The following is a 12856-nucleotide window of genomic DNA, read 5'->3' on the forward strand; positions in this document are numbered from 1 at the left end:
CACGATCTCGCGGTCCGTGAGTTCGAGCCCCGCGTCGGGCTCTGGGCTGATGGCTCAGAGCCTGGAGCCTGTTTCCGATTCTGTGTCTCCCTCTCTCTCTCTGCCCCTCCCCCGTTCATGCTCTGTCTCTCTCTGTCCCAAAAATAAATAAACGTTGAAAAAAAAATTTAAAAAAAAAAAAAAAAAAAGATGTAATTTTATACCTGCAGGTTTTATAATAGTATCTTCATGATCATTTTTTTCATGATATTAACATATTATTGGGACACTTAGCATGGAACCTGCTTGGGGGGACACTTAGCATGGAACCTGCTTGGGATTATCCAACTCAGCATGGAGCCTGCTTAGGATTCTCTCTCTCCTTCTCTCTGCCTCTTCTCCATTCTCTCTCTCTCTCTCTCTCTTTCTCTCCCAAAATAAATAAATAAACATTTAAAAATATTATTGTATTATTTGCAATACCATAATTTTCAGTTTTCCTGCATTATTTAACCATTTTCCATTATTCACATTTTGTGTTGGTTATGGTGCTTATCATATGTAATAGAAAAACAAGTATCTGATTTCCTCCTTGAGATTTATAACTAGAATTCAGAATCCTCACTAACATGTTTAAAAATCCAGTTCATACTAACTTAAGTGAATAATTCTATTATAAAGGTTCTGATGTGTCAGAAAGCAAGTAGATCTTAAGAATATGTTTTTAGGAACATTCTACACTCTTCATCTATATAGAAGAAGGGTACATTGTGATAATAAGGTCCATTGATACTTCCTGAGCTTCTTACAGTCCGGGCACACAAAATATTATTGGCCCTTAATGATACTTAGTGTGAGACTCTTGGAGTTACTTGGCTCAGGGTTCCACCATCAGAACAATTAATTTTGTATAGAACTGAATCATCTGGAAGACAAGTTTAAGCTTTGTGGATGTGAATGGGGGATGAGGTTTGTGATACGTATTTTCAAGTTAATTTTAATAAACATTATACTGCTAAATATTTCCATGTGCATATTATAAAGTGTCCATTTCACCATTACCTCATCAGCCCTGCAAAATGTTTATTTATAAGCCAATTTGATCAGTTAACAAAATGTATATATTTTGAAATTATATTAACTTGATTCTAATTCAAAAAGACCATACATAAATTTGAGACATTGGTGAAAATCTCCTCAATCCCTTCCTTTCATTAGCAAAATGTGTGCCAGAGAAGAGCGGGAGTTCAAGCATATGCAGATTGTGTTGGGGGACACTACTGAGTTTTGATATTGCACTCTGTTCTTGACTTTGGACACATCTATTCTAAGTAGAGCAATGTTTCCACAAAATTTATCTTATATGAATAGCACATATACCTAGTTTCTTAACTCTATTGCAGAATTTAATTTTTGTAAATCCTATACTGTCCTTTTGGTATATCCCAGAGACTGCTTTGTCCACGTTACCAATAACCTTCAAGATGGACAACTTGAGATCATTCCTCTGATCTTATCTTACTTGAGCTATCAATAGCATTTTTCACAGTTGATCAATCTCTCCTTAACTTTGACCCTTTTCTGCTAGGGGATGGTGGTGGTGGGCTTCCAAGTCATCATATTCTTTTGGTTTTAAGCACTGTTTAGCAGCTCATTTTCTGTCTTCTTTTAGAGCTGCTTTTCCTAGAACCAAACCTGATCTGTCCTAGAGCCCTTTGTCTGTACTCTCATGTGATCTCTTACAACCTCATGCTGTAAATGGCACTGATTTGCCCCTGACTCCCAAATGAGATTCTGATTCTGACTCTAGACTTTATACTTGGCCATGTCTACTCTCTCTGCTTATACATCTAAAATGCATCTCAAGCTTATTAAAAATCTAAATTTTAGCATTTTTCACAATCTCTCTAGACTTTCCCATCTCAGTATACTGCACAAGTAACTACGGTCAAATTCTGTTATGCTGTGTTAGTCTTTTCATCACCCACACCCAAATCTATTGGTAAATCTTATCAATTCTAGTTTGAAACCATTTCCTTGATTCATTACCTCATCCCCATCTCTACTGGCCATTATAGACAAATTGCTTTCATTTTAGTATCTTCCCAATATTTTCCTTCCTTTCACCTCTCTTTTATTATTCTTCACATATATTAGTTTTGGTGCCATTTGCATCCTCCTCCATCCTTCTCTTCCTTCTTTCTTTTTTTTCTAGATTTTTACCCATATATGTGCCTGTGTGTATATGCATGTCAGTTTTATCTTTTTTCTTCATCTCCCTAGCTTTTTCCTTCTCTTCTAGTTCTTTCTTCTCCTTCATACCTACCTTTAAAATATATTATCAAACTACACATAGCCTTACCTATATTCATGCCTGCCTTTTCTTTGGCAAATATATACACATGTTCTTAGTTTTTTTCAATATACCAAACTAAATCCTATTTTATATTCTTCTTTTGTTTGTATGCTACATTTCTTATACAATAAAATAACTATATAATCCTACCAAATAAAGGTAGAGATTTTATTTTAATAGATTATTTAATAGATGCAAAGTCTGTGATATGTATAATAAGTTATGTATTATTTTAATAGATGCAAAGTCTGTGACATATATAATAACTTATGTCACTATTCATTTATTGATGATAATTTCCTTTGTTTCCAGTTTTTTCTAACTATGAACAATTAAACAATATTGCATTAAGTGTTCTTGTGAATATCCTTTTATTCTATTTAGAGAGTCCCAGGAATACAATGGCTAGGTCAAAAGTTATATGCAATTTTAATGTTAATAGATGTGGCCAGCTTGCTTTCCAAAAAGACTGTGAAATGAAGGAATGTAATAACTGTTCATCTTTATCTTGACTAATAATAATATATTTTAATGTTATCCTTTTGGTAAGTTAGTTATATAGCATCCAATTACATTAATTTCTTTGGCAACATATTAGAAATGTAGCTTTGGCTCTTAAATTAGCATTGTTCTGGCTGCTATCCCAAATGCTAATATTAGAATTGAAAATTAAGGGGATAAAAAAGATAAAAAAACATTATCAGTATCCGATACATATATTACATTGTTCAATAAGTGATCTACCATTCTTTTAAGGCATGTGAAAACACTGCATAATATCAATTATTTAATCTTTCTCTTAGGGTTGAAACTAAGCAAAATTGTGAAATTTCTCTGTGATCCGTTTTGCATATTCACTATTTCCCACATTTCCACAATTTCTACATTTCCTTCAGCCACTCAAGACACATGTCCACATCTATCAGTATCAAAGAGAAAGCTAAATTGATGTTCTATTCTACCAGGCCTGACCAACATCAACTCTCGGGAAATTGCCAGAGATCAGAGAAATTAGAGCTTGAAAACAGGATAATATCTAGGAAGTGAAGTAACTGAAGTTAAGCCATTGTTAATTCACTAGTCCATTGTTGTTGTAGCTGGACATATTTAAAGTGATTTCTAGTAAGTTTTTAATTGTAGTAGTGTCTATGCAGATATAGGTTTCATAGTTCATTGATTCCAGGATGTCTTTTTGTTTTTAACATCTCCATAATTCAGGTGTCGTATAATCAGTGGCTTCTTGCAGTTAATTGACAGTGTGTTTGCATTTGTAGTGGAGATAAAAAAATATACATCTTGTAATTGATGGAGTATTAGATTTCAGAGAATACAGTATTTGTTTTTAAGAGGCCCCATATTTAAACCCAGCAGAATTGAAATACAGAAACAGGAATGTGGGAGATGGACCTACTTTTAGGTAATAATTAATTAATAATTACCTAAAAAAGTCACCATCTCCTTTCAATTCATACAATAATAGTATCAGCTGCAGGTAAGTTCAATAATATTTATTCAGTACATATCCTATGACTAGGATATGCCAGTGTTTCTCATACGTGAATAACATATAGATCATTTTTAAAGATTTCCTAGCACAGATTAGGTTCACTTGGGGCATAATTTTACTCAAATATGTTAACATCAGACTAATTATAAAATCCCATATGCTTATAGCTTTTGTGTAAATACAAAATAAAAAAAATAGAAATCAAATAAAAATATGACAAAATATCCAAATTTACAATCTTAATTTAATACAACAGATGATTTTGCTCTGCTGAAACCAAATCCAGTCTCAACACATGAATGTTTTTATGAGTATTTGTGTGTCAATACTGATCTAAGCATGCCTGATGATTATGGTGAATATGGGTGCTCTATGGTGATATAATTCCTTTGTCACTTTTCTCCAGTTTAACTATGTCACACCTTCATTCATGCAGATGTCATGATATCATTTGGTCTTATCTAAAAATAAGCAAAACATTTATGTGTTAAGATTTTAGATTTTTCCTCATTAGTCCAAAACAATAAAAGCAGTAACACCTGACACCAGTGTGATCACAAAAATGAATGCAAACAAAAGATATACAGTGACAAAACTTCGTGACAAATTATTATTATATGATTTCACTAATGATCAAGAATATGCTTATTATGTTAAGATTATTATAGGAATGAAAAGGAAAGTTTTGAATCCCAATAATATACCCTGTAACCACTAAGTATATATCACACACACCTTTGAAAAACACTGAAATATACTCTTTTCTTTTTTTCAAGGTGACATAAGAACAGGAACTTTGTTCATAGAAGCTCAGGTAAGGCTGAAGTGGGGACCGAAAAGTGAATCTAATTTGTGGATCATTCACTTTAGTGATAGGAAGTTATTCAGACAGAGTAAAAGCATCCAGAGATTGTAATGACAGGAGGCAGGCAGTCTAAGCATGTGGAGGTAGTAACATATGGTCTCAAATAGCAGTTAAGCAAACTTAAAAAAAAGATTTACTTTCCTCTGGAAGAGCTGGGCAGAGCGAATTGGGGCAGGGATTCTGGATGCAGGGGTCTAGACACTGGTTTGGGAAATGAGGCAAGACCTTGGTTTTGCATTTCAAATCAGCAACATTGTCCTGAAATCTTGTGTGAGACAGGAGGTGGTCAGGAACAATACCTAGTTGCTGAGCAGAAAATTGCTATCCAAATTTGGTTAAGGAAAGCAAGATGAGGAACAGAGAATGAGCTAAATTAGTACAAGCATGGAGCTTAGGGGATCTTGATTTAAAATCACAGTTGTAGAAAGAGAAAAATTGAAGCATGGTTGCAAAAATGAACTGCAATTTTTTTTAGACTAATATCATTATCTAAAACTTTCATAGTTAAATTATTAATTGAATTTTTTCAATTTAAAAGTTTCCAATTAAACTCAAGTGATATATAGTTATCCCATAAGATATTTTCAAATGAAAATATTTTCTGATTACAAAATATTGACTCTGCATATTTATAATAGCAGTTAGATATTTAGCCTAGGTCTCCAGGTCTCTGATATTCAGGTCTCCTAAATTCTCTGAGTGACTGAGAAGAAATATTTAAGTTTTAAAAATTTGGGTACCATTGTTCCGTAGAAATAATCTATGTCAAAATAATTACTAATAACATAAATCAGAATTACTTTAAATAATGAGACTAGGCCATGGGTATCAGAGATTATAACATAATAAAGAATTTAAAGATGCTTTCTTATGAACTTTTTTCTTTACACCATTACAGAAGGAAAGATATGGGAACAGCAAGATAGAAAGGCATAATTTATTGCTGTCTACTGATTTCAATTTATTACCATTTGAGATGATGGGGAAGTCCTGATTCTCTACTTATCTTCTCTCTTCATTTTTAGCAAGATTCCAATGAAAAGGTTCTTTCATGTTTGATATAAAAACTCCACTATGTTTAATGGTTGTTTGTTATAGTTAGAAGCCAGACTGCACATGGTGGTGGCTTACTGTCTTGAACATTAAGGTTAATATGATAAAGGAGTCCACAGGTTACAGAGCCCATTGGTAATGGCATAGCAATTATCATACAGTGTGATTAGTCGTTTTATTTGAATGATCATTATAGATGCGGCTACTCAATTGAGATAAGGGTAAACAAAAGGCAACTGCACTCTCTTCTGAAATATATCTATTTAAATTCAAGGTGTAGGTACAGAATCTTGCTGATCACACTATTAGGTAATTTTGAGATAGATTACCACATGTAGAGAGAAACATTAAGGACAAATTTTATGGAAAAAATGTGTATTCTTTCATAACTGTCAATATCATGTATAGCAGCAAATCTGTGGTGCATTTATTACCATTTACAAATAGTTTTACATGTCACAGTCTAAAGCCACCCCATCATACCATCAAGCATGTAAGTGGCAAAAGTAGACATTTCTGAAAGTGAAGAGACCCTTCAGAGATTATTAAGATACTTTATTTATTATAATGATATATATGTATCATAGATATTCACTTATATATGATATTTATGATATATATGCTATATAAACAGCTACTAGAAATACAATGTGACTTTCCATATAAATGATATTATGTTACATGGGACAATTCCTATAAATGTTCCTGTTTCCTGAACTGGAAATTCAGCTTCATGATGTAGATAAAGATCTGACCATTTTTTAGAAGTATTTTTCGAGGGAAATATTTCAAAAACGTAGCTTAGATTACTATGACTTGCACACACAAGAAAACTATATTATCTGATTCTTTCACATAGAAAGCATCTCTCATTTCCTAAGGAGATGCCTTACTATGGTTCAGTAATAAAGAAGATTTTTATCTCTTGTCTAATAACTGAAAGTTTTGAAAACTTCAGAACATGTAATAAAAATCATACAGGTCATTAATTGTTCCCAAAATGATATGTACAGAGAATCCCTGCATCCTCAAAATATAAATGAAAAATAGCTGTAATGATAGGTGGCAAAATGAGTTTAATTTCCACACAATGTTTCGTGGATATCACTTATTTTTTTCCTAATAGAATTATGTTCACACTGAATTCTAACAAATTATTAGGTGATCTGTTCCACTGAGTATATAAGTTTTGGAAATTCTTGCTCTCTTTTTCTCCCAAGACTTCCAGACTCCCCCAAGTGGATATTTGAGAAATTTAGCCAATACCTCTAAATAACTGTGACACTTCATAATGAGCTATGATCAATCCACATCAACTTTTTTTTTCCTTCTTTGTTTGAACTGAAGCATGGCACATGAGGAAATTCCCTTAGATAAATCTAGCACTCCCCTCTTCTATCCCTGTAAGTTATAATTTACTCACATGATTATTGCCTCTCTCATTATAAACACTCTTTTTCTCTCCCTTCTCTTCCTCTTTCAAAGAGTGATATCAAACTGGCAGATTCATTTAAGGACCATATTGTAGTTTGCAGAATCATTGCTGTATAAAATGCTATCTGTGGGATACCCAGAATGGAATGCCTTGAAATCTTGACCTTCAAATAAACAAGATAAACACAGGTTGTATCAAAGTGCAGTTTGCGCTGACATAGGAGCATCAGAATGTCTGGAATCTGCTTTAACCAATTAAGCCATTCAAGGCTAGAGGAAAATAAAGCCTTCAGCAAATCCATTGAAGGCACCATCTCCCAGCATCCCACCGCCTGCTATCGATCTTTTTTAAGTGCGGACTAATGAGTCGTATATATACCTGATGGGATGCTCTCACCCTACCACCTCAGAGGAGTTAAACTTACACAAAGAGAGAATCAACTGGGTGAGAGGCAGGGTGGGAGGGCACATCCAGGCGGATGGCTGCCTTGGCCCCTTAAAAACCAGCCTGATGGTCCGTCCTCAGGGAACGCAGCAGACCCCCATCCCCTACTTTCCATAACGAACCCATTAGTTCCTTTGCAGGAGATTTTCCATTCAGGTCGCTTCTAGGGCAAACGCTTTTTGTTCGCTAGCACTCTGTGGTGGGTGGGAAAAGAACTATAGAGAAATGCAAAGCAGGGCTCGTGGCAGCAGCTTCTTTGCGGCAAAGCATCCCTTTCCGTTCAGCTTTGGCAAATTAGGAAGAACCGAGCTTCTCGGGGGAGATGGGTGAGGGGGGACGCCAGGTCCAGGGACACATTAACCAAGAGTCCCTGTTTTTACCTTCTACCCACTTCCACTCACATCGCCACAACTACCCCCCCATCCCCACCGCGGCCAGCACCCACCTCCCAAACTACCAACACAAACACTTGTGATCTCTACAAACGAGTGGTGGGGGTGGTGGGGGTGGGTGGGGAACATTTTATTTCTCTAAGGTTCTGAACAGGATCCAGCCTCTACCCTAAAAATACATTAAAAACAAATAAAATCAAATAAGCCAAACCCAATGGGTCGCAACTATCGAGAGAGAGAGAGAGAGAGAGAGAGAGAGAGAGAAGCAGCTGCTGGCACCTGCCTGGATCCGCTGCAGTTGGAAGCGGTTGGCTTTGGTATTGAATTATTAATTTATTTATTCCCCCTCCCCCCTCCCCCCACTCCCCACTGGCAGGCAAGAAATCTCCGTCTCTTCATTTTCCCCTCCGCCCCCACCTTAGAGGAGTCTCCCACTTGTCAGTCGCGGGTCGCTCTGCCGCCCGCCCGCGGTGGCCGTCGCGTCCCTGGCCCTCGGCGGCCGCGGCGCCGCGCGGGGGGCGTCCCGCTCGCTGGGCGCTCCCACTCGCGCCCGGACCCGCGCGGCCGTGGGTCCCGGCGGCGGCGGCGGCGGCGGCGGCGGGGGGAGGGCGGGGGGGAGGCAGCGGGTGACAGATGTACTCCTCTGACAGCTCTCAGTATCAGCCCAGTGGCTCCCTGCCATTGGCTCAGTGCAATGGACCGGCAACGCCGCTCACTATAATAACACTCATGCCTGCCAGCAGCAGCAACTCCGAGTGCGGGCGCCGCGCGCGGGGGATGCTGCCGCCGCCGCCGCCGCCGCCGCCGCTGCCGCTCGGGCGGCTCCCGCTGCCCGGCTCCGCTCGGCCGCCGCGCCGGCACTGACTCCGGCTCCCCCGCTCGGTCCCGCCGCCTGGCCGGCCCCTCCCAGCCCGCGATCCTCCCGCGGGGCGCGTCGCCCCGAGGCGAATTAGCAGAGAAAGAGCCGGAGAGGGGGAGCGCCGAGAGCATGCGGAGGCGGAGGCGCCTGGGCGCGCTCGGCACAGGGCTGTAGTGGGTCTGTCTCCCCGCGGCGGGCGAGAGAGGCGGCGGTGCGCCCTCGCGCCGGGTCCCCAGCCCACCCTGCCCGGGCTCCGGCGCGCTGCGGCTGCGGGCGCGAGGTGCATGGAAGCGGCGGCTGCGGTGGAGGAGGCGGCGGCTGCCCCATGGAGTGTTACTACATTGTCATCAGCTCCACGCATCTCAGCAACGGACACTTTCGCAACATCAAGGGAGTTTTCCGGGGCCCTCTCAGCAAGAACGGGAACAAAACTCTGGTAATAGCTTGTTTCCCTCTCTCTCTCTCTCTCTCTCTCTCTCTCGCCCCCCCCCCACCCCCAAGAGGGCATTTGGACATTTGGAGGATTGAGGTTACCGTGAGATTTTGGAGGTGTCGCGATTCAGTTTGGTTTATAATATATTAATGGATCTGTCTTGTGGGTGTGGGGTGAGAATTAAGAGGGAGAAAAAACGCTGGAATCTTGAGGAAGCTGGGATCCATGGTTTAGGATGACACTTCGACGATGCTCTGGACTCCCAGCACCTCACTCCATAATGCTGGAGGTTACCAGAACGTCTCCTCATTTGAAGCAAACTGTGTCAACAGGACCTTCTTTTATTATTTATTTATTTATTTATTTATGTAGAAAAGAGAAGGGCCCTAACCCCGAGTGACCCTCTCACATCTTTTGGCTTAGGAAGCTGAAGGTGAATGGGGATGTGGGTGTCTCCGATGGAAGCAGGGAACCATGTGACTGGTGGCGCGGAGTAAGTGGCGGGATTGAGTGATGGTCTCGAGAGGAGTTCGTATTCCGGCTGTCTCCTGAAGGGCTGGCAGCAAACTTCTCTAGTGAGGAGTTGTCGGTACTAAGCTTAACAGAGGGACTCCAGAACCCCACATCGTCCACTTTAAGCGGTTCACTCAAAAGAGGTTGGAGAGAAGTGTGAAGGGCGAGCACTATGTCACAATAAGAGCCACTAGGAAACATGTCAGACATGCAGAACCCATGCAGTTGCTGGGAGGTTCTCACTGGACCACAGAGCTTCATCTTTCAGTGTCCTAGTAGGAAGAGTACTTCTGATTGGTGGCAGAGGATGTGCTGAGCATTGAAATAGTGCAGGGTAATAGCTCTTACTTTTTCTTCCAGATCCCCTGTTAGCTACAAAACCTCCTTGCCTGACTGGCTCCCATGTATTGTATCTTCTGAGAAGTGTACACTTCAAAAAGATACAAAAGGAATAGAGGAAAGGCTCCTTAAGGCTAAGTTCTGCAAGGAGAGCAGAGCTAGAGTAAGGGGGTAATATGCAAATGTATGTATCACTAAAGCCTGGGTCCCCTTTTTTTTTTTTTTACAAAGTGGTTACTGAGCCTGAGAAGGTGGAGTAGGAGAAGTTTAAGGACAGACTCATTTAGTCCAAAAGTAAATACAGTATTCTTAATCTCCTTTTCTTTGCATATTTTAAAATATGATTCTACGTAATTTTTTTAAAGCGATGGGATATTTTCCAAAACTGAAAAGTTCTCTTCTAAAGTTTTAGATGAATTCTGGTATTCATTCATTTAAATGAATTCTGGTGTTGATATTATACACTTAATCTTCTTTCTTTTCTTCCTGTGAATCTATTGGAATCCTCCTCTCAGATTTTTAAGATGCAAAGAAGCAGGGTTATTTTGTTGCTTTTATTGTTGTGGTGTTGAACAAAAGAAAGTGAAAATACTCTTCTAGGGTCTTCCTTAGTGGAGTATTATGCACAGCAGTAGACAAAGGCTAAGGGAATTATTGAAATTGTTTTGGTTCTAATTACTTTCTTAAGTAACTCACTGTGTGGGAAGATAAATATTTTGGCGTGGGGGGGGGGACTCTTCAATTTAAAGGAAGTGTGCATCAGTTTGTTTTTTAAATCAAGTTTTACTTGTGGGAAAAAGCAAATTTACTGAACAAGATCTTTATACTTACAATAATGGTGTAAGTAAACACACACACACAGTAGAATTCATTAAAAAAAAAAAAAAGTTGCCAACCCTGAACTTGTTAAAATTCTGATAATCTTGATTTCTTAAGTCAACTTTGGGTTCTAGTGGTGGTTCAATTTGCCTATGCTGATTTGTTTGTTGTGGGTTTGAAGCTGAGCCATTCGTTATCATCCATATTGACAAAAGATAGGTTAAAGTCTAGATTTGCCAGTGTAAGTGTGGGATTAAAATGGGTGTTGAAAAGCAGCTATCTAAATGAGATGAATAAATCTAAATATGGGCAACTGTTGGGGCATAAACTGGAATAAGAAGGATTAGAAATTGCTCTTATATTTCTCTTAGTGATAGTAAAAGGACTTACAAGGACTTAGTAGCTAATCCTTCCAGACTGTGTTTATAAACTGCCCAAGTATATATTTCCTGTGTAAGAGATTTACACTGAATAAAATTAGGTACATTTTCATATATGGTCCAACTATATTTGAAACTATTACCTTACAACATAATATATGTCATACATTTGTTTTCTATATGTGTTCCTAGGATTTTGTTATTAAGGAGAATGAGATTTATGCCTGCCTTTAAGTATAACAGAAGAGATCTAAACATACCCATAAATGAATGTTTTTAATTAAATAGCTATCAATATTTACCTAAAAATGTATTCTTTACAACATATAGGATACTATGAGAACTTAGTGTAAACTAAAAGGTACTACAAGCTAAGTTCAGAAAACTGAACCTCAAAGTTCTCAGAATTAGGAACCTTAAGAAAAAACACAAATATTATCTTTAAAATGTATGTGTATTACATTTTGAATATTTTCAGCTAAGAATTTGTGGTATTACTTTTTAATACCAGTTTCATAGTGTAAAAACTATGAGAGCATTTTTTACTTTCTTGTCTATTTGACTTTAACATATTTTGAATTTTGCCTTTAAAACATCATCACATTTTTGCATTTTGATATATGCATTAAGTTAAAAGAATTTTAATATTCCGCTTTTCCTTATTTCAGGAAAGCACACTTAAAACCATTCAGGTAAAAAGTGCTTAGACTTTACCAAAGACATTCCAAATATTTTCAATTACTGAATGACCTAATGGATACTCTGAACATTTTTTTTAATTCATATTTTTAAAAGATTTTATAATCTTCAAAAAATATTGAACAATTTAAGATAAGCAATAACTGTTAATACAGTGTTCTTTCATGAATTAAAAGTTACTTATATGATAAGGGTACCTCAGGCTTCAGTGACACTGATTAATTGCTTTAGCCCTAAAATCCAGAATGTAATCCTGCTACTTATACTGAAGAGATTCTCAAAATGTACAGTCTTCCCATAGATCATATTATTCACTCATACATACAATTTTGAAAAGACACTTAGAGATCAAGGCTGCTGTTAATCTTGACGTTATTTCTGAGCTTTCTAATACATTCCTCTTGACAATTTTAACTGAAAATATATAAATGTTCATTTTGCAGGGTCTTACAAGCAAAGAGAAAGGTCATTTCAATTGTCATGATTTCTGTTATAAATATTATCGTATCCGTGAGATAGCTTTAATTCCATGGAATAAGAGATAAACTAATATTTTATTAGTGCTGCAGGATATGTCTGAAAACTTATATAATTTAGTGGCAATGAATAAAGTTTACCATCCATGTATCTTCATTCTTTTTCCTTAGATTATCCCTTAGATAGAACTATTGTGTATAAAATTATTTATTGGATATGCTGATTTTTTTTCAATTGTGCCACAACATTTATTTCCCCTAATTATATATTTAAAAACTTTTAATGTAAAATATTTAAATATATATT

At 37.7% G+C, this 12856-nt stretch overlaps 1 protein-coding gene across 1 annotated transcript in view; it reads left to right on the forward strand.

Annotated features, from left to right (window-relative positions):
* Nucleotides 1-8912: 8912 nt before the first annotated feature.
* The window catches only part of ZNF804A (zinc finger protein 804A), a 288471-nt gene continuing 284527 nt past the window's right edge, over nt 8913-12856 (forward strand). The window contains exon 1 of the mRNA XM_043577240.1: nt 8913-9326. Within this exon, the coding sequence (XP_043433175.1) occupies nt 9216-9326 (111 nt within the window). The 5' untranslated portion in view covers nt 8913-9215. The remainder of the gene's footprint in view (nt 9327-12856) is intronic.

Source organism: Prionailurus bengalensis, chromosome C1 (assembly GCF_016509475.1).
Source record: "Prionailurus bengalensis isolate Pbe53 chromosome C1, Fcat_Pben_1.1_paternal_pri, whole genome shotgun sequence".
NCBI classification, from domain to species: Eukaryota; Metazoa; Chordata; class Mammalia; order Carnivora; family Felidae; genus Prionailurus; species Prionailurus bengalensis.